We start from the raw sequence: 22,851 nt of genomic DNA on the forward strand, positions 1-22,851 counted from the left end.
AGGAATTTCTTCACCCAGAGAGTGGTGAACCTGTGGAATTCTCTACCACAGAAGGCAGTAGAGGCCAATTCATTAAATATATTCAAGAAGGAGTTGGATATATTTCTTAAGGCTAAAGGGATCAAGGGGTATCACGGTGGCATAGTGGTTAGCACTGTTGCCTCACAGCGCCAGGGACCTGGGTTCAAATCCGGCCTCGGGTGACTGTCTGTGTGGAGTTTGCACATTCTCCCCGTGTTTGCGTGGGTTTCCTCCGGGTGCTCCGGTTTCCTCCCACAGTCCAAAGATGTGCGGGTTAGGTTGATTGGCCATGATAAAAAAATTGACCCTTAGTGTTAGGGGGGATTAAGTACGTGGGGTTACTGGGATAGGGCTTGGGTGGGATGGCTGTCGGTGTAGGGACCGGGTGCTAGGGTTTGGATGATCAGCCATGATCTCGTTGAATGGCGGAGCAGGCTCGAAGGGCCGAATGGCCTACTCCTGCTCCTATCTTCTATGTTTCTATGGTATGGGGAGAAAGCAGGGACAGGGTACTGAATTTGGATGATCAGCCATGATTGCATTGAATGGTGGAGCAGGCTCGAGGGGCCGAATGGCCTACACCTGCTCCTATCTTCTATGTTTTTCTATGTTTCTAAAGGAGAGAGAGGTGGAGAGACGGAGCTGTTTAGGGAGGGAATTCCAGCGCTTAGGGCCAAGGCAGCTGAAGGCACAGCCGCCAATGGTTGAGCGATTAAAATCAGCCGTCGTGCTTGTGCCGGCTCTTTGAAAGAGCAGTCATGCTTAGTCCCACCACCCCGCCCCCGCTTTTTGTCCGTAACCCTGTAAGTTCCTCATCCTCAAGTTCCCGTCCAACTCCCTTTTAAAATTATTGAAGGAATCAGCTTCCACCACCTTTTCAGGTCGAGCGTTCCAGATCCCGACAACTCTCTGAGTGAAAAACTTTCTCCTCATTTCCCCTCTCGATCTTTTGCTAATTATTTTAAATCTGTGACCTCCGGTTATTGACAAACTGGCCAGAGGGAATAGTTTATCTCTATCCTATCAAAACCTCTCATCAGCTTGAAAACCTCTATTAGGTCACCTGTAATGCTTATTTTTACATAGAATTTACAGCACAGAAACAGGCCATCCTCCGCGACTGGTGGGCACCAGAAGGACTGGACAACCCAGTGTCGTCCTGATTGGCCAATCAGAAGAGTAGAAACAGGCCATTCGGCCCAACTGGTCCATGCCAGCGTTTATGCTCCACAAAAGCCTCCTCCTATCAGCATAACCTTCTACAGGAAACTCTTTTTTATCCGGCACCGACGGGACCGGCGTGGTGCCGGTTTATCAAAAAGTCCGGATTACAGAGAGGTATAGTAAAAGGTACGAGAGCTCCATACACAGCAACAAATCCAGGCATCCCTGTTGCTTAGCAACAGGTGCAGGAACCCTGGCCACAAGATCCAGGCGTCCCTGTTGCTTAGCAACAGGTGCAGGAACCCCGGTTACACAGCCACAGATCCAGGAACAGCCACTAATATGAAGTAAAACTTACCCAAACCTACTCCTGAATTTTGCTGGTTAACAGAGATTTCCGGTTATTTAGGTGCCGGTAAATCGAGAGTTTCCTGTATTCCTTTCTCCCTTGTGTGTTTATCTAGCTTCCCCTTAAATGCATCTATGCTATTCGCCTCAAGTACAAAGTCGTGAGGGGTCTGGACAGAGTAGATAGAGAGAAACTGTTCCCATTGGCAGAAGGGTCAAGAACCAGAGGACACAGATTTAAGGTGATTGGCAGAAGAACCAAAGGCGACATGAGGGGGAAAAAATTTACGCAGCGAGTGGTTAGGATCTGGAATGAACTGCCTAAAAGGGTGGTGGTGGAGGCAGATTCAATTGTGGCTTTCAAAAGGGAATTGGATAGGTACCTGAAGGAAAAAGATTTGCAGGGCTACAGGGAAAGGGCAGGGGAGTGGGACTAGCTGAAGTGCTCTTGCAGAGAGCCGGCACGGGCTCGATGGGCCGAATGACCTCCTCTGTGCTGTAACCATTCTGTGATTCTACTCCTTGTAGTAGCGAGTTCCACATTCTAACCACAGTCTTGGTAAACTGCTTCTCCTGAATTCCCTATTGGATTTATTAGTGACTATCTTATATTTATGTTCCCTAGTTTTGGTTTCCCCCATGAGTGCATACATCTTCTCCTAAAACATTTAATAACTAAATAACTTAAATCTTCTGAAAACACCTGGCGCCCTCAAGGAAGAGGAGGAGGTGCTTGGAGGGGAAGGAGGTGGGAGAAGGAGGAGTTGGGTGGGAAGAGGAGGGGTAGCAGGAGGAGAAGGAGGTGGGGATTGCTTACTGCCCACAATTCCATTCATCAGACAACAGACTCGCTGTCCTGCGCAGTTGAGGTTGTGCTGAAGTGTCGCCCACAGCTCACAGCAACAATCGCCAAGTATAAGGTAAGACCAAGAGCCAGGCGTCGCTTGCAGATCGTCCTGCGTCTCAATACGAGATTTAACCCAACGTCCCACCCACGTGTACAGCAGCAGGAAAGGAGGTGTTTTCGAGACGGGAGCAAAAATAGCGAAGATCGCGAATTTAGCCCTGAAACTGTCACCGATGAGCTAAATTATCCAATGCCCCTTAACTACAAAGGATCTACATTTATTTCGGTGGGGGGGGACCCTGGAGAATAAGTTTGGGCAACTTTGGGTCAGCAAGTTGTGATTTTTTTAATGTAACATTCTGATAGTGACCAACGCTCCAGTAATCATTAACAGTTGCTTTAGAAAGTGGTTATCACTGACCTCAGTTGGGAGATCTGCCCAGTTACTTTGTAACTACTGTGTCCCCTAATCTCTTGCGACCTTGTATCAGTGTTAAATAATAAAATGAAAAAGATTCTTGGAAGCATCTCTGATCTTCTTGTTAAGGGGGATTTGATTTAATCGTTTTTGGCGATTTAAATTGTGGTCTTTAAAAAATAATTGAAGGGAAGAGATGAAGAAGGTAGATGGCCAATGAGATTAAAGTTTGAGAGGAAAGTTCTATAATTCCCCCCCACCCCAATATTTCCCCCCACCCCACCCCTTCTAAAGGTGTCGGGGTATCAGGTGCTGACAGCAGCTCCTCAGTGCCTTGTCTCAGTTATCCCCAAAAAGCTGTTGAGGCGAGCATGATAGCTTTTTGTTAGGCACACGTATGGTAGCATAATGGTTACATTACTGGACTAGTAATCCAGCAGCCTAGGCTAATAATCTCAGGGATGTGAATTCAAATCCACGCGGCAGCTGTGGAATTTGTATTCAGTTAATTACATAAATAGAACATAAGGAGCAGGAGTAGGCCAATCGGCCCCTCGAGCCTGCTCCGCCATTCAATAAGATCATGGCTGATCTGATCCTAACCTCAAATCTACTTCCACTCTCCATCCCACCCGAACCCATGTGATCTCCCGGGAGAGGCGAAAAACCAGATAAAAACCCAATGGCCAATTTGGGAGAAAAAATCTGGGAAATTCCTCTCCGACCCATCTAGGCGATCGAAACTCGTCCAGGAGATCACTCTGTCCCTGTATTTCCTGCAGTACTTACCTTCTGTAAAAGATGATCGCCACCCCAGCCAGGAACAGGCCCAATTTACTCTTGAAGGACTCCTAGCTGGCAGCCTGTTCCCGAGGTCTCCACTAATCCCTGTGAATAGAACAATCTCCTGAAATCTAACACAGAATTAGAACACAAGAAGTAGGAGTAGGACCAGGCTACACGGCCTCTGGGCCCGCTCCACTACCCACAGGGCCATGACCGATCCGAACCTAGACTCATGTCCAATTTCCTGCCCGCTCCCCGTAACCCCTAATTCCCTTTACTTCTAGGAAACTGTCTATTTCTGTTTTAAATTTATTTAATGATGTAGCTTCCACAGCTTTCTGGGGCAGCAAATTCCACAGACCTACTACCCTCTGAGTGAAGAAGTTTCTCCTCATCTCAGTTTTGAAAGAGCAGCCCCTTATTCTAAGATTATGCCCCCTAGTTCTAGTTTCACCCATCATTGGGAACATCCTCACCGCATCCACCCGATCAAGCCCCTTCACAATCTTATATGTTTCAATAAGATCGCCTCTCATTCTTCTGAACTCCAATGGGTAGAGTCCCAATCTACTCAACCTCTCCTCATATGTCCACTCCCTCATCCCCGGGATTAACCGAGTGAACCTTCTTTGTACTGCCTCGAGAGCAAGTATGTCTTTTCTTAAGTATGGACACCAAAACTGTATGCAGTATTCCAGGTGCGGTCTCACCAATACCTTGTATAACTGCAGCAATACCTCCCTGTTTTTATATTCTATTCCCCTAGCAATAAAAGCCAACATTCCATTGGCCTTCTTGATCACTTGCTGCACCTGCATACTAACTTTTTGAGTTTCGTGCACCAAGACCCCCAGACCTCTTTGTACTGTAGTACTTTCCAGTTTCTTGCCATTAAGATAATAACTTGCTGTGGTAAACCACTGTTTGTATTCCTGTTTGTCCTGTTTGTATTCCACTGTGTACATGCCTGGACATGCCTCGGCTGACTCCTCCCACAGGTCCTAGTATAAAGGTGACTGCTCCCCTGCCTTTGTATCCTGGACCGGTCGACCACTCGAGGCAGACCTCCATTCTGTTGTTAATAAAAGCCTTTAGTTACTCTTCTAACTCTCAGTCTTTTATGAGTAATTGATAGCGCATCAATTTTATTAACAACATTTTTATAATGGAGAAGATCCTCACACCAGCATGCCTGGACTTAGATTATCGGGAGGCGGACTCATCCACCAAGTTTACTCACTGGCTTAAGTGTTTCGAAAAATTCCTGACCGCCTCCGAAGCAATCAAATCGGACGAGGACAAACTGGATGTCCTGACCTCCAAAGTGAACCACCGAGTGTACTCGGTCATCCAAGACGCGACCTCGTACGCGGATGCTATCAAGCTCCTCAAGGACCAGTACACGCGCCCAGTGAACGAAGTGTACGCCAGGCACCTCCTGGGGAGTCGTAAACAACAACCTGGGGAATCGACCGTGGAATACCTTCAGGCACTGTCTGTGCTTGGCCGGGCCTGTGGTTGTAAGGATGTAAAGGCCGCCGTGTACACAGAGGAACTTATCCGGGACGCTTTTGTAGCGGGCCACAGATCCAATTACACACGACAGCGACTGTTGGAGCAGAGTAACCTCGACCTCAACAAGGCCTCTGAACTCGCACTATCGTTGGATGCAGCCTACCAGGGCATGGATGCCTACTCCTCTGCACCGTGGACGCCGCGGGGAATGACAGCCTGGGACACGGTAGGACCGCCTCATAGCGCCGTGCCACCCCAGCCACACCCCAACAACGGCCCAACTACCGCAGCAGTGTCCCAAGGCCAGACAGCAGTGCCCCAAGGCCAGAAATGCTACTTCTGTGGCCAGGCAAAACACCCCAGAGCGCGCTGCCCGGCGAAAAACGCGATCTGCTCGGGCTGCGGGAAGAAGGGACACTACGCTAGTGTCTGCAGGGCCAAAGCCACCCCAAACCCCAGCAGCGCCGCGTGTGGGCCATGCGGGCCGCCATTTTGGACCTCCCCGGCCGTGTGCGAATCACCGGTACAGCAGCCATTTTGGACGCCTCCAGCCACATGGGGATCATGGACGCCGCCATCTTGGACGACAGCCGGGACGCAGCAGGCCCCCGACACCGCCTCATCTGATACCCGCAGCGACACACCGACCCCTACGCTGGCATCCGTTACACTGGACCAAGCGAGACCGCACCAACTGGCCAGTTCCACAATGGACATTAAGGTAAATGGTCACGATACAATCTGCCTTTTTGACTCTGGGAGCACGGAGAGCTTCATCCACCCCGACACGGTGCGGCGTTGCTCTCTCCCAGTCCTGCCTGCGCAACAGCGGATTTCTATGGCCTCCGAGTCCCAGTCGGCGGACATCGGCGGCTACTGCGTGGTGACACTCGTAGTAGACGGGACCGTGTACGATCATTTTAAACTTCTGGTCCTGCCTGACCTCTGCGCTGCCGTCCTGCTGGGGTTAGATTTTCAGTGCCACCTTAAAAGTGTTACGATGGCGTACGGTGGACCCCTACCCCCACTCACAGTCCACAGCCAGCAGCTTCCAAATTGCCCGCCGCGCACCAGGTGCAACCTCTCCACACTCAGAGTCACCCCCCCACCACTGTTTGCTAACCTCACCCCCGACTGTAAGCCCATCGCCACAAAGAGCAGGCGATACAGTGCCGGGGACAGGGTTTTCATTAAAACCGAAGTGGAGCGGCTCCTGAAAGAAGGGATTATTGAGGGCAGCACCAGCCCCTGGCGAGCCCAGGTTGTGGTCGTTAAGACCAGCGAGAAGCAGCGCCTGGTCATCGACTACAGCCAGACAATAAATCGCTACACCCTGCTGGACGCCTACCCACTCCCCCGTATAGCTGATATGGTCAACCAGATCGCGCAGTACCGCGTCTTCTCGACCATTGACCTGAAATCAGCGTACCACCAGCTCCCCATCCGCCCTGAGGACCGCCAGTACACTGCCTTTGAGGCAAACGGCCGCCTCTATCACTTCCTTAGGGTTCCCTTTGGCGTCACCAACGGGGTCTCCATCTTCCAAAGGGAGATGGACCGGATGGTAGATCAAAATGCGTTGCAGGCCACTTTCCCATATTTGGACAATGTGACCATCTGCGGCCGTGACTTGCAGGACCATGATGCAAACCTCGAAAAATTCCTCCGCACCGCCCAACTCCTAAACCTGACATATAACAAGGAGAAGTGCATATTCCGCACAAACCGCCTCGCCATCCTTGGCTGTGTTGTGGAACACGGAGTCATCGGCCCCGACCCCGACCGGATGCGTCCCCTTATGGAACTTCCACTGCCCCACTGCCTCAAGGCCCTGAAGAGGTGCCTAGGGTTTTTCTCCTATTACGCCCAGTGGGTCCCCTACTATGCGGACAAGGCCCGTCCGCTGATCAAGTCCACCTCTTTTCCCTTGACGGCAGAGGCCCGCTTAGCCTTCCACCGTATCAAGGAGGACATTGCCAAAGCCACCATGCACGCAGTGGACGAATCCATCCCCTTCCAGGTGGAAAGCGACGCGTCCGACTTTGCCCTGGCCGCTACCCTCAATCAGGCGGGGAGACCCGTGGCCTTCTTTTCACGAACCCTCCAAGGCCCGGAGACCAGACACTCCGCTGTTGAGAAGGAGGCCCAGGCGATTGTGGAGGCTGTGCGTCATTGGAGGCACTACCTGGCCGGAAAACGATTTACCCTGCTCACTGACCAGCGTTCAGTTGCTTTTATGTTTAACAACAAGCAGAGGGGCAAAATCAAAAATGACAAGATCTTGAGGTGGAGAATCGAACTTTCCACCTACAACTACGAGATCTTGTACCGGCCCGGGAAGCTCAACGAACCCCCGGATGCTCTATCGCGTGGCACCTGCGCCAGCGCGCAGATCGATAGACTACGGGTCCTCCACAATGACCTCTGCCACCCGGGGGTCACCAGGTTCTTCCACCTCATCAAGGCCCGCAACCTGCCTTACTCTATTGAGGAGGTCAGGACCATGACCAGGAACTGCCAAGTCTGCGCTGAGTGCAAACCACACTTTTATAGACCAGACAGGGCCCACCTGATAAAAGCCACTCGCCCCTTCGAGCGCCTGAGCGTTGATTTTAAAGGGCCTCTCCCCTCCTCCGACCGCAATGTGTACTTCCTCAATATTATTGATGAGTACTCCCGTTTCCCGTTCGCCTTCCCCTGCCCGGACATGACCAGTGCCACGGTCATTAAATGTCTGAACAACCTCTTCACCCTGTTCGGCTTCCCCAGCTATATCCATAGCGACCGGGGCTCATCGTTTATGAGCGACGAACTCCGTCAGTACCTGCTAACTAGGGGTATTGCCACAAGCAGGACCACCAGTTACAACCCCCGGGGGAACGGACAGGTGGAAAGAGAAAATGCGACAGTTTGGAAGGCCGTCCTGCTAGCCTTAAAGTCTAGGGGCCTTCCAACCTCCCGCTGGCAGGATGTGCTCCCCGATGCGCTCCACTCTATTCGGTCACTGCTCTGCACTGCCATTAACGCCACCCCTCATGAGAAAATGTTTGTCTTCCCAAGGAAGTCCACATCAGGGACATCGCTACCGCCATGGCTGACGTCCCCAGGGCCGGTCCTACTGAGAAGACATGTGAGGACCCATAAAACGGACCCCCTGGTCGAGAGGGTCGACCTCCTCCACGCCAACCCCCAGTATGCTTACATCGCATACCCGGACGGGCGGGAGGACACAGTCTCCATAAGAGACCTTGCACCCTCGGGGACCACAGTAACCCACTACCCACTACCACCCCCCCCCACGATCCGATATCCAGCCCCAGCAGACGGCAGGCCTGGGCCCCGCGACCCGCTCGACATCTACGAGGTCGACACGCCTGTGCCACAGCCTACGCTGGACTCGACGCCGGAAGCTTCACTACCCCTGCCGTCGCCACGCCGATCACAGCGGCAGACAAGACCTCCGGAGAGACTCCAATACACTAACTTTTAATACACTTCACCCCGCCGGACTCAATTTTAAACAAGGGGTGAATGTGGTAAACCACTGTTTGTATTCCTGTTTGTCCTGTTTGTATTCCACTGTGTACATGCCTGGACATGCCTCGGCTGACTCCTCCCACAGGTCCTAGTATAAAGGTGACTGCTCCCCTGCCTTTGTATCCTGGACCGGTCGACCACTCGAGGCAGACCTCCATTCTGTTGTTAATAAAAGCCTTTAGTTACTCTTCTAACTCTCAGTCTTTTATGAGTAATTGATAGCGCATCACTTGCTCTATGATTTTTCCTGCCAAAGTGCATAACCTCACACTTTCCAGTATTGTATTCCATCTGCCAAATCTCTGCCCACTTACTTAGCCTGTCTATGTCCCTTTGCAGGTTTTTTATGTCCTCCTCACTCACTACTTTCCCTCCCATCTTTGTATCATCTGCAAACTTTGACATGTTACACTCGGTCCCCTCCTCCAAATCGTTAATATAGATTGTAAAGAGTTGGGGTCCCAGCACTGACCCCTGCGGAACACCACTAGTTACTGATTGCCAGTCTGAGAATGAACCATTTATCCCAACTCTCTGCTTTCTGTTAGATAACCAATCCTCCACCCATGCCAGAACATTATCCCCAATCCCGTGATTTTTTATCTTGAGCAATAATCTTTTGTGTGGCACCTTGTCAAATGCCTTTTGGAAGTCTAAATACACTACGTCCACTGGTTCCCCTTTATCCACCCTGTATGTTACGTCCTCAAAGAACTCAAGCAAATTTGTCAAATATGACTTCCCCTTCATAAAACCGTGCTGACTTTGTCCTATTAAATTATGTTTATCCAAATGTCCCGTTACTGTCTCCTTAATAATGGACTCCAAAATTTTACCTACCACAGATGTTAGGCTAACTGGTCTATAGTTTCCAGCCTTCTGCCTACTACCCTTTTTAAATAAGGGTGTTACATTAGCAGTTTTCCAATCTGCCAGGACCTTTGCTGAGTCCAGGGAGTTTTGGAAAATTATTACCAATGCATCCACAATCCCTACCGCCACTTCCCTCAAGACCCTAGGATGTAAGCCATCAGGTCCAGGGGATTTATCTGCCTTGAGTCCCATTATTTTACCGAGTACCAATTCCTTAGTGATTTTAATCGTATTTAGCTCCTCCCCCCCCCCCCAGGGCCCCCTGTTTGTCCAGTGTTGGGATATTCTTAGTGTCCTCTACCGTAAAGACTGAAACAAAATATTTGTTCAGCGTTTTTGCCATCTCCATGTTTTCCACCATTAATTTCCCGGTCTCATCCTCTAAGGGACCAACATTTACTTTAGCCATCCTTTTTCTTTTTATATAACTATAGAAACTCTTGCTATCTGTTTTTATATTTTTTGCTAATTTACTTTCATAATCTATCTTCCCTTTCTTAATCAACCTTTTAGTTATTTTTTGCTGTCTTTTGAAGACTTCCCAATCTTCTATCCTCCCACTAGATTTGGCTACCTTATATGCCCTTGTTTTTAGTCGGATACTATCCTTAATTACTTTACTTAGCCACGGATGGCTGTCATTTCTTTTACACCCTTTTTTCCTCAGTGGAATATATATTTTTTGAAAGTTGTAAAATAACTCCTTAAATGTACACCACTGCTCATGTACCGTCTTACCCTTTAATCTATTTTCCCAGTCCACTCTAATCAATTCCGCTCTCATACCTTCATAGTCTCCTTTATTCAAGCTCAGTACGCTTGTTTGAGATCCAACCTTCTCACCCTCTAATTGAATATGGAATTCAACCATGTTATGGTCACTCATTCCAAGGGGCTCCTTTATTGGACATTTTTAATTAATCCTGACTCATTACACAGGACCAGATCTAAGGTTGCTTGCCCCCTGGTCGGTTCAGTTACATACTGCTCAAGAAACCCATCCCTAATACACTCAATGAACTCTTCCTCAAGGCTGCCCTGCCCAATTTGATTTGTCCAGTTCTTCTTCTTCTTATCGTGTCCACGGACAGTCTATACATAGCCCAGCCAGAACTGGACACATTTTTGCGCCTTGTTGTTGGATTCGGCAAGATCTGCAACAGTGCAGGGTTCCTCTAACGATGGGCATTGCAGGAGATGTTGCATGGTCTGTGCCTCAGTTCCACATTCACAAGTTGTCGGGCTGGTTGAATATCCCCATTTGCTTAGTGACACCTTTGAGCAACCTACACCGGTCCTAAGTCTGTTGAGGCACTTCCAGATTGCCCAGTTGCAATTAGCTCCTGGGGGAAGGCTTTCATCAGGTAAAATTTCCATTGCTGGGGGTTGTTCAAGACTGGCGAGCCGGTCTTTCCACAAGGCGATGCGGGCTTCAGATGAGGTTGATTGTAATGGAACAACACTGTTCATGAAGCTCTTCCTTGACTTTAGGCGGCTGGGTGTAGGTGTATGACAATGCAGAGGGTGCCTCTCATCTGATGTTTGACGGAGTCGCTCTTTCTTGCTGGCTACCGTTCTTCTTATATCAGGGGGAGCGATACCCGCCAGGATATATAGGCTGTTGGTGTTTGTTGGTTTTAAGCAACCTGTGATAAATCGGCAGCTTGCATTCAGAATGGCATCCATCTTCTTGGCATGAGTAAACCTTTCCCATGCAGGGCAGGCGTATTCGGCAGTGGAATAGCAAAGAGCAAGTGCACTGGTTCACAATGTTTTTGGGCTTGCTCCAGTTAATATGATAGTTAAAATCCCCCATAATTATAGCTCTTCACTTATTACAAGCTCCAACTATTTCCTGATTAATACTCCGTCCAACAGAGTTACAACTGTTAGGAGGCCTATAGACTACGCCCACTAGTGTTTTTTTCCCCTTATTATTCCTTATCACCACCCAAACTGTTTCACTATCCTGATCCTTTGACCCAATATCATTTCTCTGTATTACAGTGATTCCTTCCTTTATTAACATAGCCACCCCACCTCCCCTTCCTTCCTGCCTGTCCTTCCTGATTGTTAAATACCCTGGTATGCTTAATTCCCAGTCATGGTCACCCTGCAGCCATGTTTCTGTAATGGCCACAAGATCATACCCATATGTAGTTATCTGTGCCGTTAACTCGTCCATTTCGTTACGAATGCTACGTGCATTCAGATAAAGAACTTTCAAATATGTTTTGTGACACTTAGTTCTTGCTTTTTCCCCTTTTACTACTTTACCTTTTACTCCATACCTTCTGTCCCTTCCTGACACGCTCTGGTTTTTAATTCCCCTACTGCTACCTAGGTCTATGACCTTCTCCGTTGTCATTTTTATTATTTGCTCTCTAGAAACCTCCCCCCCACTAATTAGTTTAAAGCCCTCTCTACAGCCCTAGTTATATGATTCGCCAGGATTCTAGTCCCAGCACTGGAATTAAAAGCTAGTATCAGTAATGGTGACCATGAAACTACTAGATTGTTGTAAAAACCCAACTGGTTCACTAATGTCTTTTAAAGAAGGAAACCTTACTCAGTCTGGCTTATATGTGACTCCAGACCCACAGCTCTGAAATGGCCACTCTGTCGTATCACAAAAACTGCTACGAAGGACTGCAGCGGTTTAGGAAGGCGGCTTACCACCACTTTCTCAAGGGCAATTAGTGATGGGCAATAAATGTTGGCCTTGCCAGGGACGCCCACATCCAATTAATTTTTTTAAAAGTTACAGAACCAAGTTGGGTAGATGGAGTTAAGATGCAAATCAAATAGAAAAACAGGCTCGAGGGGCTGAATGGCCAACTCCTGTTTCTATGTTCTTTGTATTTGAGCCTAGGCAATGAGTATTTGCAAACTGTTCAACAGGGCAAGATACCACAGCCAAGTCTGAATCTAAATTCACACACATGGGCACTGACATAAGAAAACTACTAGGCACTTGGTCTAAGCGTTAAACAAAGCTTTAATCAACTGTTTTTCAACATGGAGATCTAGTTGTGTCCTTCACTAGTTCCTGTTAACGAATGTCCTGAGCAAGCTGGGCCCATGCCCGAGTATTTATACTCTCCCTGGACAGCGCCACCAGCAGGCCGCCCAGTATTATTTCATAAGTCATTTCCACATGAATGACAAGATTCATGTCAGGCACTTTCTAGCAAGGTTTGCTGGTTAACGATCTGGAGCAGACTGATGTTTCCCCTCCCCCAGCTGATGGACACTGAGGCCAATTACATCAGTTAGGGAAGGCTTTGAGAATCGATTCGGGAACCTTCATGGTCTGTGTGCCTTAGTATTGCACCACATGGTGCCTTTACCCACTAAAGGAACCACATGGTGCCACAATGTTAGCTGTGGCTAAGTGGGTAGCACCCTTGCCTTTGAGTCAGAAAGTTGTGGGTTCAAGTCCTGCTCCAGAGCACAAAAATCTAGGCTGACACTCCAGTGCAATACTGAGGGAATGCTGCACTGTCAGAGGTGCCGTCTTTTGGATGAGACATTTAACCGAGGCCCCGTCTGTCCTCTCAGGCGCATGGGAACACGTTCTCCTCCATTACCATCTCCTTTTGCCTTCCCCTCCAAGTCACACACCATCCTGACTTAGAAGTATATCACTGATCCTTCATCGTCGCTGGGTCAAAATCCTGGAACTCCCTACCTAACGGCACTGTGGGAGTACCTTCACCACACAGACTGCAGCGGTTCAAGAAGGCGGCTCACCACCACCTTCTCAAGGGCAATCAGGGATGGGCAATAAATGCTGGCCTTGTGTGACTTGGAGGGGAACCTGGAGGTGCTGGTGTTCCCATGCGCCTGCTGACCTTGTCCTTCTAGGTGGTAGAAGTTGCGGGTTTGGGAGATGCTACAGTGCATCTTGTAGATGGTACACACTGCAGCCACGGTACGCCGGTGGTGGAGGGAGTGAATGTTTAAGGTGGTAGATGGGGTGTCAATCAAGCGGGTTGCTTTGTCCTGGATGGTGTCGAGCTTCTTGAGTGTTGTTGGAGCTGCACTCATCCAGGCAAGTGGAGAGTATTCCATCACACTCCTTACTTGTGCCTTGTAGATGGTGGAAAGGCTTTGGGGAGTCAGGAGGTGAGACACTCGCCGCAGAATACCTAGCCTCTGACCTGCTCTTGTTGCCACAGTATTTATGTGGCTGGTCCAGTTAAGTTTCTGGTCAATGGTGACCCCCCAGGATGTTGATGGTGGGTGCTTTGGCGATGGTAATGCCGTTGAATGTCAAGGGGCAGTGGTTAGACTCTTGCTTGTTGGAGATAGACATTGCCTGGCACATGTGTGGCGCAAATGTTACCTGTCACTTATCAGCCCAAGCCTGAATGTCATCCAGGTCTTGTTGCATGCGGGCATGGACTACTTCATTATCTAAGGCGTTGTGAATGGCACTGAACACTGTGCAGTCATCAGCGAACGTCCCCATTTCTGACCTTATGTTGGAGGGAAGGTCATTGATGAAGCAGCTGAAGATGGTTTGGCCTCAGACACTGCCCTGAGGAACTCCTGCAGCGATGTCCTGGGGCTGTGATGATTGACCTCCAACCACCACAACCATCTTCTTTTGTGCTAGGTATGACTCCAGCCAGTGGTGAGTTTTCCCCCCGATTCCCATTGACTTCAGTTTTTCTGGGGCTTCTTGATGCCTCAGTCAGTCAAATGCTGCCTTGATGTCAAGGTCAGTCACTCTCACCTTACCTCTGGAATTCAGCTCCTTTGTCCATGTTTGGACCAAGGCTGTAATGAGGTCGGGAGCGGAGTGGTCCTGGCGGAACCCAAACTGGGCATCAGTGAGCAGGTTATTGGTGAGTAAGTGTTGTTTGCTAGCACTGTCGATGACACCTTCCATCACTTTGCTGATGATTGTGAGTAGACTGATGGGGTGGTAATTGGCCGGATTGGATTTGTCCTGCAAGTTAAGCAGCAAAAGATGACTCTAGATGAGGTGTGAATGGCAATGGCAGGAAGATCAACAGCTGCCATGTGAGAGAGAAAAAAAATCTTTTGTTTCTTGTCCCATTACCATCTCCTTTTGCCTTGCACCATCATCCTTGTTGTCTCTCCACAGATGCTGCCTGAACTGCTGAGTATTTCCAGCATTTTCTGTTTTTATTTCAGATTTCCAGCATCCGCAGTATTTTGTTTTGTACCAATATTGGGAGATATTGGGACCTCTCACATGGAGCAATAAAAGAAAGACTTGCATTTATAAAGCACCTTTCATGACCACCAGACGTCCCAAAGCGTTTTACAGCCAATGAAGTACTTTTGAAGTATAGTCACTGTTGTAATGTAGGAAATGCAGCAGTCAATTTGCGCACAGCAAGCTTCCAGAAACAGCAATGTGATAATGACCAGATAATCTGTTTTAGTGATGTTGATTGAGGGATAAATATTGGCCAGGACACTAGGGATAAGTCCCCTGCTCTTCTTCGAAATAGTGTTATAGGATCTTTTACGTCCACCTTGCGTCTCATTGAAAGACGGCACCTCTGACAGTGCAGCATTCCCTCTGTACTGCACTGGAGCGTCAGAGTATTTTTGATTTTAGATTTTTGTGCTCAAGTCTTTGGAGTGGGACTTGAACCCACAACCTTCTGACGCGGAGGCAAGGGTGCTACCCACTGAGCTACGGCTAACACAATACATACCACAGGAAACTCTCGATTTACCAGCATCTAAATAACCAGAAATCTCGGTTAACCGGCAAAATTCAGGAGTAGGTTCAGGTAAGTTTTACTTCATATTAGTGGCCGTTCCTTGATCTGTGGCTGTGCAGTCGGGGTTCCTGCACATGTTGCTAAGCAACAGGGAAGCCTGGATTTGTTGCTGTGTACGGAGCTCTCGTACCTTTTACTATACCCCTCTGTCATCCGGACTTTTTGATAAACCGGCACCACGCCGGTCCCGTCGGTGTCGGATAAAAAAGAGTTTCCTGCATCAGGAACTCTACAGAAAAGGAGGAATTTCTTACTACCCAGTGTTTACTTATGAAATATGACTTTATTATTAAGGCTGACTGGATAACTGCAGATTAAAAAATATCTCGCAGGGACATACTTAGCATTATGTTTAGCAAATATAAGGCCTGCAATGCTGAGAACCAGCAGCACTTGTGTGGCTGTTGTGTAGATTAAAAGCTGCTTGAATATGACCCATCCGCCGTGCTGTTGGATTGGGTTTGGTTGTAAGGTCTCCATTAATGTAAACTTATGGTACAAGTGTAACTAAACTGAGCAGGAAATAATCATTGACTGAAATTAGTCAACTAAGTTTCCTATGAAGACTGAAGCTAAAATAAAATTAAAATTCAAGATAAAGAGTCGAGACTAAAACTAAAATTATTTCTACAAATCACTCGTCAGCAATCCACAACTTTAACATGGTGAAAAGTTTAAAAGACAAATAAAGTTTTAGTTGTTGATCACACCCCAGCTTATCATTTATTAACATTTCTTGTGGCTTTGTGAGTTGTGTGAAAGATGAAATAACAGTTATGACATTTGGAAACATAAATTTTGGAAAAAGACGGGACTGAAAATATGGAAAACAGAAGATGAGGAAACTCACCATGTGAGGAATTGCAGATGTAACCATGACATACTGGTATGGAATACACCTTTGCTTCCAGTATCTCTCTGATGTGATATTTACTCTACAGGTTTCATTTTGGAGCATAATCTGTGCTTTGATACACTCCAGAACTGTACTGATTTCTTACTAATCCCCATCCATTCTCCGGCAGGATGAGTTCATTCAGAAGAATCAATGAATCTCAGTAATTAAGATGGTCACTGCATTGGGAAGATACCTGTGGCTTCATTCCAACCATCAACTCATTTACAAGAACTGGCAGCCAAGGAGGCTTCGTCGGAGTGCCTCTGTGATCAGCGTAGAAATGTCCCTTCAGCAGCATGGTCTGGAGATCTTTCAGACAGCAATCGATGCTGTTTTGCCTCAAAACATGATTAAGAACAATGTTAACATAGAAGGAGAGAGGCTGATGGTACAAAATCAGTGCTTCCCGGTCCATAAGAATGTCTACCTTGTCGGATTTGGAAAAGCTGTGCTGGGAATGGCGGCTGCTGTGGAAGAGATCCTGGGAGACCACCTGCTCCAAGGCGTGATCAGCGTTCCTCTTGGAATTCAGAGGATTCTTCGGTTGGCTGGAAAAGAGTAAGAAACAAATAATTAGCACGTGAATTTTTTTTTGCTTACTAACCGATTAGTTCTAATGAGTTTTCCCTCTGACCCTTCCACAACAAACAAACCCAACCAAGGACATCAAGCTGGAAGAAGACGTAGCATGAATATCAATCAGTTTTTGGGATTGTTGGTAAATTTGTGGGTCCAATGTGAAATGGAACTATACCGACCAGGATTTTTCCAGATTCAATTCCTGGTCTTGCTGACTTAACTAAAACCAGCTGGGGGAGAAAAAGGGGAGTTACGGTTGGTCTCAACTTGCTCCTGGGCTAAGGAGGTGAAAAATCAGCTGTGGTTCCTGCTGCTGATTCTTACCCAGTGACTTATGCTAGAAAATGCAAATGTGTGGGGATATTGAGTGGTGAAAGAGTTCTCGTCGTTGAATAACCTGCCAACACTCACTATCTACACTCAGACATGCAAAATTGAGACTTTGGCATGGTACTGGAGGGTGCCCAGTACCCACTGAACCTTACCACAACATGCGACACCACCTTCAGAAGAGGCAGTCCTCCTTGTTCAAAACTCTACTGGAGATGCAAGGTCACCTTGTCAAGAAGGTTTTAAATCTGATCCCTACGATGACCTTAAAATAAACAGAAACTTAAAACACCATCTTGAGGAAGACCCTAGTATCTGGTTTTAATGCTCTTTCAAAATTGTAAAACGGACCATAACTGATAAGACATAATGGCCTGGAATTTGCGGTCAGTGGAGAAGCGAAGGCGTTCGCCACCGGCCCCGAAGTACGCTCCGCACAAGGATCTCGCGATCCCTGTGTCGAGAACTTCGGGTTTTCCGACATTCAATTCAAAAACAACGAAGTATAGTGGGGATCCCCTTGTGCAAGCTGCTGTGATGTCAACAAGCTGTCTAAGCAGCCAACCAAAAACGCAGAATTCTCAGACAGCGAACAAGGAAGTGAGTAAGCTCAAAACTCTAGCTTTTGAAAAATGTTAGAGCGAGCAAAACAAAGATTGGAGCTCTCACATGGGGAAAAGGCAAACCTGAAATAAAGATGGATAAACTTTAAAAAAAAAATCAAAATCTTTGTTTTAAAAAGTTTCCTAAAAATTTAAATTTTTATGAAAAAGGACAAATTTCACAATGCGCAAAGTTAAAATTAGTTTTCCAGGCCCTTAACATTTGTTTAGCAGTAATAATGCTGTTAAAACCCCAGTTGCACCTAATCCCTTTTGGAGCTAATTTTTAGTGGGGAATTTAACAGCGTACTTACTGCGGAAGAGCTGAAGTTTTCGTCAGTTTCCCTGATTTGGGTGATTTCACTGATTGCTGGCTCTGTAGAGGGGGGGACACACAACGCAGCCTGTTTCGGAGCTGTCAATGACTAACCACAACTTCAGGATTTCCGCACAGGACTGCGCATGCGCCAAATCCTGCAGTTGCGGTCAGTTTCAAAGGCGGAATGACGGCGAACACTGCCAGTTCACCGTCATCCCGACCGCAAATTCCGGGCCAATATCTTTTCAAATTTCTATTTGATTCCAGGTCATTATATACCTGATCAAAGCACGTTTCAACCAATGACCTAACTGTTTACTATTTACAGCCATGGCATCAGGCTCCAATAGCGCAAATTCCTCCAGCTTATCCTCAGTCTGACTCGTGTGTTACGTACGCAATCCAAGAATAAGGGTGCATTTATGCTACAAGTTTACCATCAGTGCAAAGCTGTTTTAGATTTACACCAATGCTAAATTTGTGTAGTATAGATCGTGTGTTAAGGCTCTGGAGGGAGTTTCATTGTGGTCAGGCTTGACTCCGGATTTAGGCTCCACTTACACTATAACTGCAGTATCGCTGCAAAGTGAAGCCCCTTCACACCAACACTACAGACGTTAAATCACATCCAAGAATTGTTCGTGCAGTTAAAGCCTTATTATGACTATACCGGAGCATAAATTACACCAAATAGTATCCTACTGTATCTATGGGATTTGAACAACACACTGAAAAATTGCAGTGTGTGGCTTCCCCAATAGCTCCGGTGAATTTATCAAAAAGAAAAGAAAGACTTGCTTTTATATAGCGTTTTTCACAACCTCAGGACATCCAAAAGCGCTTTACAGCAAATGAAGTACTTTTTGAAGTGTAGTCACTGTTGTAATGTAGGCAACGAGGCAACCAATTTGCGCACAGCAAGCTCGCACAAACAGCAATGTGATAATGACCAGATAATCTGTTTTAGTGATGTTGATTGAGGGATAAACATTGGCCAGGACACCGGGGATAACTCCTCTTCTTCGAAAGAGTGCCATGGGATCTTTTGCGTCCACCTTAGAGAGCAGACGGGGTTCTCGGTTTAGCATCTCATCTGAAAGACGGCACCTCCAACAGTGCAGCACTCCCTCAATATTGCACTGGAGTGTCAGCCTAGATTTTTGTGCTCAAGTCTCTGGAGTGGGACTATGAACCCACAACCTTCTGACTCAGAGGCGAGAGTGCTACCCACTGAGCCACGGCTGAGAGTAGAATTGATACAGACTGAACCATTTGGGTTTGGTCCCTGCTCTATGCTGAGTTTGATGGTTTCAACCATGGCTGCAGTAGAGGTGCTACAATTCGCCTCAGTGTACCTGGGTTAGGGGGGGCGGTGGGGGGGGAAATCAACTAGGGTCGAACTCACCACTCCTGGTTGCTATTGAGTGGCCCCTGCTTGAAGCGCATACGTGCGGCCATCAGATTAGGTCGAGATTAGTCATAGCTGTGATGACCTCCGTGGTTCAATATGCACCGACAAGGATCAAATATGAAAGATGGCCACTTAGGCAAGGTACCTTAGGGCAACGAATTGTAATGCAGGAAGAAATCGAAGCCTTCAAGAAAGGGGAGGAAATCGGTTGACGAAAGATACCATCCAGAAAAGGATTTGCATTGCAAATTATACACTGTTTGCAAACAAAAATGGTGCAGTTGGTCAACACATTCCAGATTGTCTTAACTGCTTCACTCCTGATAACTCCACAGGGATATGCTTTTAAGACCTCAGACAAAAATACAAGCGATGGAAGGAGCCAGGCATAACCTCCCCGATGAGAATGCTTTAAAGGCAGCGAACAGTATCCGTCACTTAGCGGAGGGACTTACTGCAAATGACGTGCTCTTCGTGCTCATCTCAGGTACAAACATTCTTTGCCTCATCCTCATATCCTATCTGCCATAGGGATTAATCCGTCGCCTCCAGTTTAGCACAGATCAACGCCCACTAATCCTATGGCGGGCGCACTGCCCCGCTGTTGTAAAAGTTTAAAAATATTCATTGAAATAAATGAAGGAGCTCATTGACTGCTCAGTGGGTGTGATATTGGTGCCAGATCTGATCTCTGCTGAGTTAGTTGATAGAGGAAGGAGGGAAAATCCATAACTCAGAGACAAGATGAGGAGAATTCTTTTTTACGCAGCTTGTTGTGATCTGGAATGCACTGCCTGAAAGGGTGGTGGAAGCAGATTCAATGGTAACTTTCAACATTGGATAAATACTTGAAGGGGAAGACATTTCAGGGCTTTGGGGAAAGGGCAGGGGGAGTGAGACTAATTGGATCGCTCTTTCAAAGAGCCGGCACAGGCATGATGGGCCGATGGGCCTCCTACCGAGCTGTCTCATTCTATGATTCATTCACAGGGTAGAAAGGGGAAAAATAAGTCAGGGTTCCTATTCATGATTGCTATCCATTGACTACCTCTCTCATGGGAAGTGTATGTGGACCCAGTGAGGACAAGATTAAGTTTCAGCTGTGATGCTCTCATCAGTCAAATAGCCAGCTGACATTTACCATCACATGAAGAATGGCTATTTGGGCAAGATACAATCATGGGACCGTACCTCAAAAACAAGGTCACCTTTATTGTAAAGTAACAGGAGAGGTGAGTAAATTGGATGGGGAAAAAATAAATTAGGCAATGTTGCTGATTTTGAGGTTATTCTTTAAATATATATATTTTTTGCACTGGTGCAAGTTTGATTTAGAGTCATAGAGTTATACAGCACAGAAAGAGGCCCTTCGGCCCATCGTGTCCACGCTGGCCATCAAGCTCTGTCTAATCTAATCGCATTTTCCAGCACTTGGTCCGTAACCTTGTATGCTATGGCGTTTGAAGTGCTCATCTAAATGCTTCTTGAAAGTTGTGAGGGTTCCTGCCTCTACCACCCTTTCAGGCAGTGAGTTCCAGATTCCAACCACCCTCTGGGTGAAAAAGTTTTTCCTCAAATCCCCTCTAAACCTCCTGCCCCTTACCTTGAAACAATGGCCCCTGGTTATTGACCCCTCTACTAAGGGGAAAAGTTCCTTTCTATCTACCCTATCTATGCCCCTCATAATTTTGTACACCTCAATCAGGTCCCCCCTCAGCCTTCTCTGCTCTAAGGAAAACAACCCCAAACTGTCCAGTCTCCCTTCATAGCTGAAGCGCTCCAGCCCAGGTAACATCCTGGTGAATCTCCTCTGCACCCTCTCCAATGCAATCACATCCTTCTTATAGTGTGGCGACCAGAACTGCACGCAGTATTCCAGCTGTGGCCTAACTAGCGTTTTGTACAGCTCCATCATAACCTCCCTGCTCTTATATTCTATGCCTCGGCTAATGAAGGCAAGTATCCCATATGCCTTTTTAACCACCTTATCTACCTGTCCTGCTGCCTTCAGGGATCTATGTACATGCACACCAAGGTCCCTCTGATCCTCTGTCCTTCCTAGGATCCTACCATTCATTGTGTATTCCCTTGCCTTGTTAGCCCTCCCAAAATGCATCACCTCACACTTTTCAGGGTCAAGCTGCTCTGGGGAGGGGTTTAGTACAAGCTCCGTGGGGGTGGAGTGAAGATCAGGAGAGCTCATTGACAGACTGTTGTGTTTCTCCTAATGGACAGCTGCAGAGTGGCACCATTGGAGGCCCAGCAACAGGTCATATGCCTCCCCTCAAGATCACAGGAGCTGGGACGTGTGGCAAAACCTATAGAGGAAAATAAGTGGAGAAATTAGAGAGGGGCTTTGTCACCTCATTAAAAATATATTATTTTCAGTTTAACTCTCAGACTCTGATACTTCTCCAGGGATGCGTGGCCTCGCCCCTCCCTATCTCTGTTATCTCCACCAACCTCCGAGATATCTGCGCTCCTCTAATTCTGGCCTCTTGAGCATCCATGATTTTGATCGCTCCACCATTGGTGGTCAAAGCCCTAAGCTCTGGAGTTCCCTCCCTAAACCTCTCCGCCTCTCTGCCTCTCTCTCCTCCTTTAAGACACTCCTTAAAACCTACCTCTTTGACCAAGCTTTTGGTCACCAGCCCTAATTTCTCCTTATGTGGCTCGGTGTCAAATCTTGGTTTACAACGCTCCTCGGGACATTTTACTATGTTAAAGGCGCTATATAAATGCAAGTTGTTGTTGTTGATGCTGTTTTGGATTGAATGTAAATCATTAAAGAGAAGTTTTTAAACTGTTACAACTTCAGGACAAAAGTGCACTATGGGATTAGTGGACTTTGGACTGTGATAGGCTGAGAGAGCCATGTGACTTTGTCACTGATGATGTCGTGAGAGGAATCTTGGCCATGTTGCATCCGTTATTTGCTGAAATTCAAACACGAATCAGTAGAACACTTGATCCAAAAATAAAGCTCAAATTAAATTTTTTCCGACTCAAGAGGGTGGGAAGAGGAGGAAAGCTTAACACGCTGTAATGTTAAAGTTTTTCTTTTTGATTTTTTCCTCTCCTTTTGGAGCCTGACTGCTCCGTGCGCCCGCCCCGGGTGACAGGATGGGCTTCCAGAGCTAGATGAATCATAGAATCTTACAGCACAGGAGGAGGCCATTCGGCCCGTCGCGCCTGTGCCAGCTCTTTGAAAGAGCCGTCCGATTTAGTCCCACTCCCCAGCTTTTCCTCCATAACCCGGCAAATTAGTCCTCTTCAAGAACACGTCCAATTGCCTTTTGAAAGCTCCTATGGAATCTGCTTCCACCGCCCTTTCAGGCAGTGTGTTCCAGATCACAACAACCCACTGTGTGAAGACATTTCTGCTCATTTCCCCTCTAGTTCTTTTACCAGTTATTTTAAATCTATGACCCTGGT

At 47.3% G+C, this 22,851-nt stretch overlaps 2 protein-coding genes across 4 annotated transcripts in view; one reads left to right on the forward strand and one right to left on the reverse strand.

Moving 5' to 3' along the window:
• Positions 1 to 2,351: 2,351 nt before the first annotated feature.
• The window catches only part of glyctk (glycerate kinase), a 28,824-nt gene continuing 8,324 nt past the window's right edge, over positions 2,352 to 22,851 (forward strand). Inside the window, exons 1-3 of one of the 2 annotated variants that reach the window (XM_086002014.1) lie at positions 2,352 to 2,453; positions 16,303 to 16,733; positions 19,752 to 19,903. In XM_086002014.1, coding sequence (XP_085858140.1) covers positions 16,345 to 16,733; positions 19,752 to 19,903 — 541 coding nt within the window. In that variant the 5' untranslated portion in view covers positions 2,352 to 2,453; positions 16,303 to 16,344. Of the gene's footprint in view, positions 2,454 to 16,077; positions 16,164 to 16,302; positions 16,734 to 19,751; positions 19,904 to 22,851 lie in introns of those variants that run through there. The other variant, XM_086002015.1, reaches the window with a different exon arrangement.
• The window catches only part of tcta (T cell leukemia translocation altered), a 43,190-nt gene continuing 36,320 nt past the window's right edge, over positions 15,982 to 22,851 (reverse strand). For both annotated transcript variants that reach the window (XM_086002022.1, XM_086002017.1), the window contains one exon: positions 15,982 to 16,723. The gene's annotated coding sequence lies outside the window, so the exon portion shown is untranslated. The remainder of the gene's footprint in view (positions 16,724 to 22,851) is intronic.

This window comes from Somniosus microcephalus, chromosome 11, assembly GCF_052327205.1.
Source record: "Somniosus microcephalus isolate GS21.2 chromosome 11, FLI_Smic_1.0, whole genome shotgun sequence".
Taxonomy (NCBI): domain Eukaryota; kingdom Metazoa; phylum Chordata; class Chondrichthyes; order Squaliformes; family Somniosidae; genus Somniosus; species Somniosus microcephalus.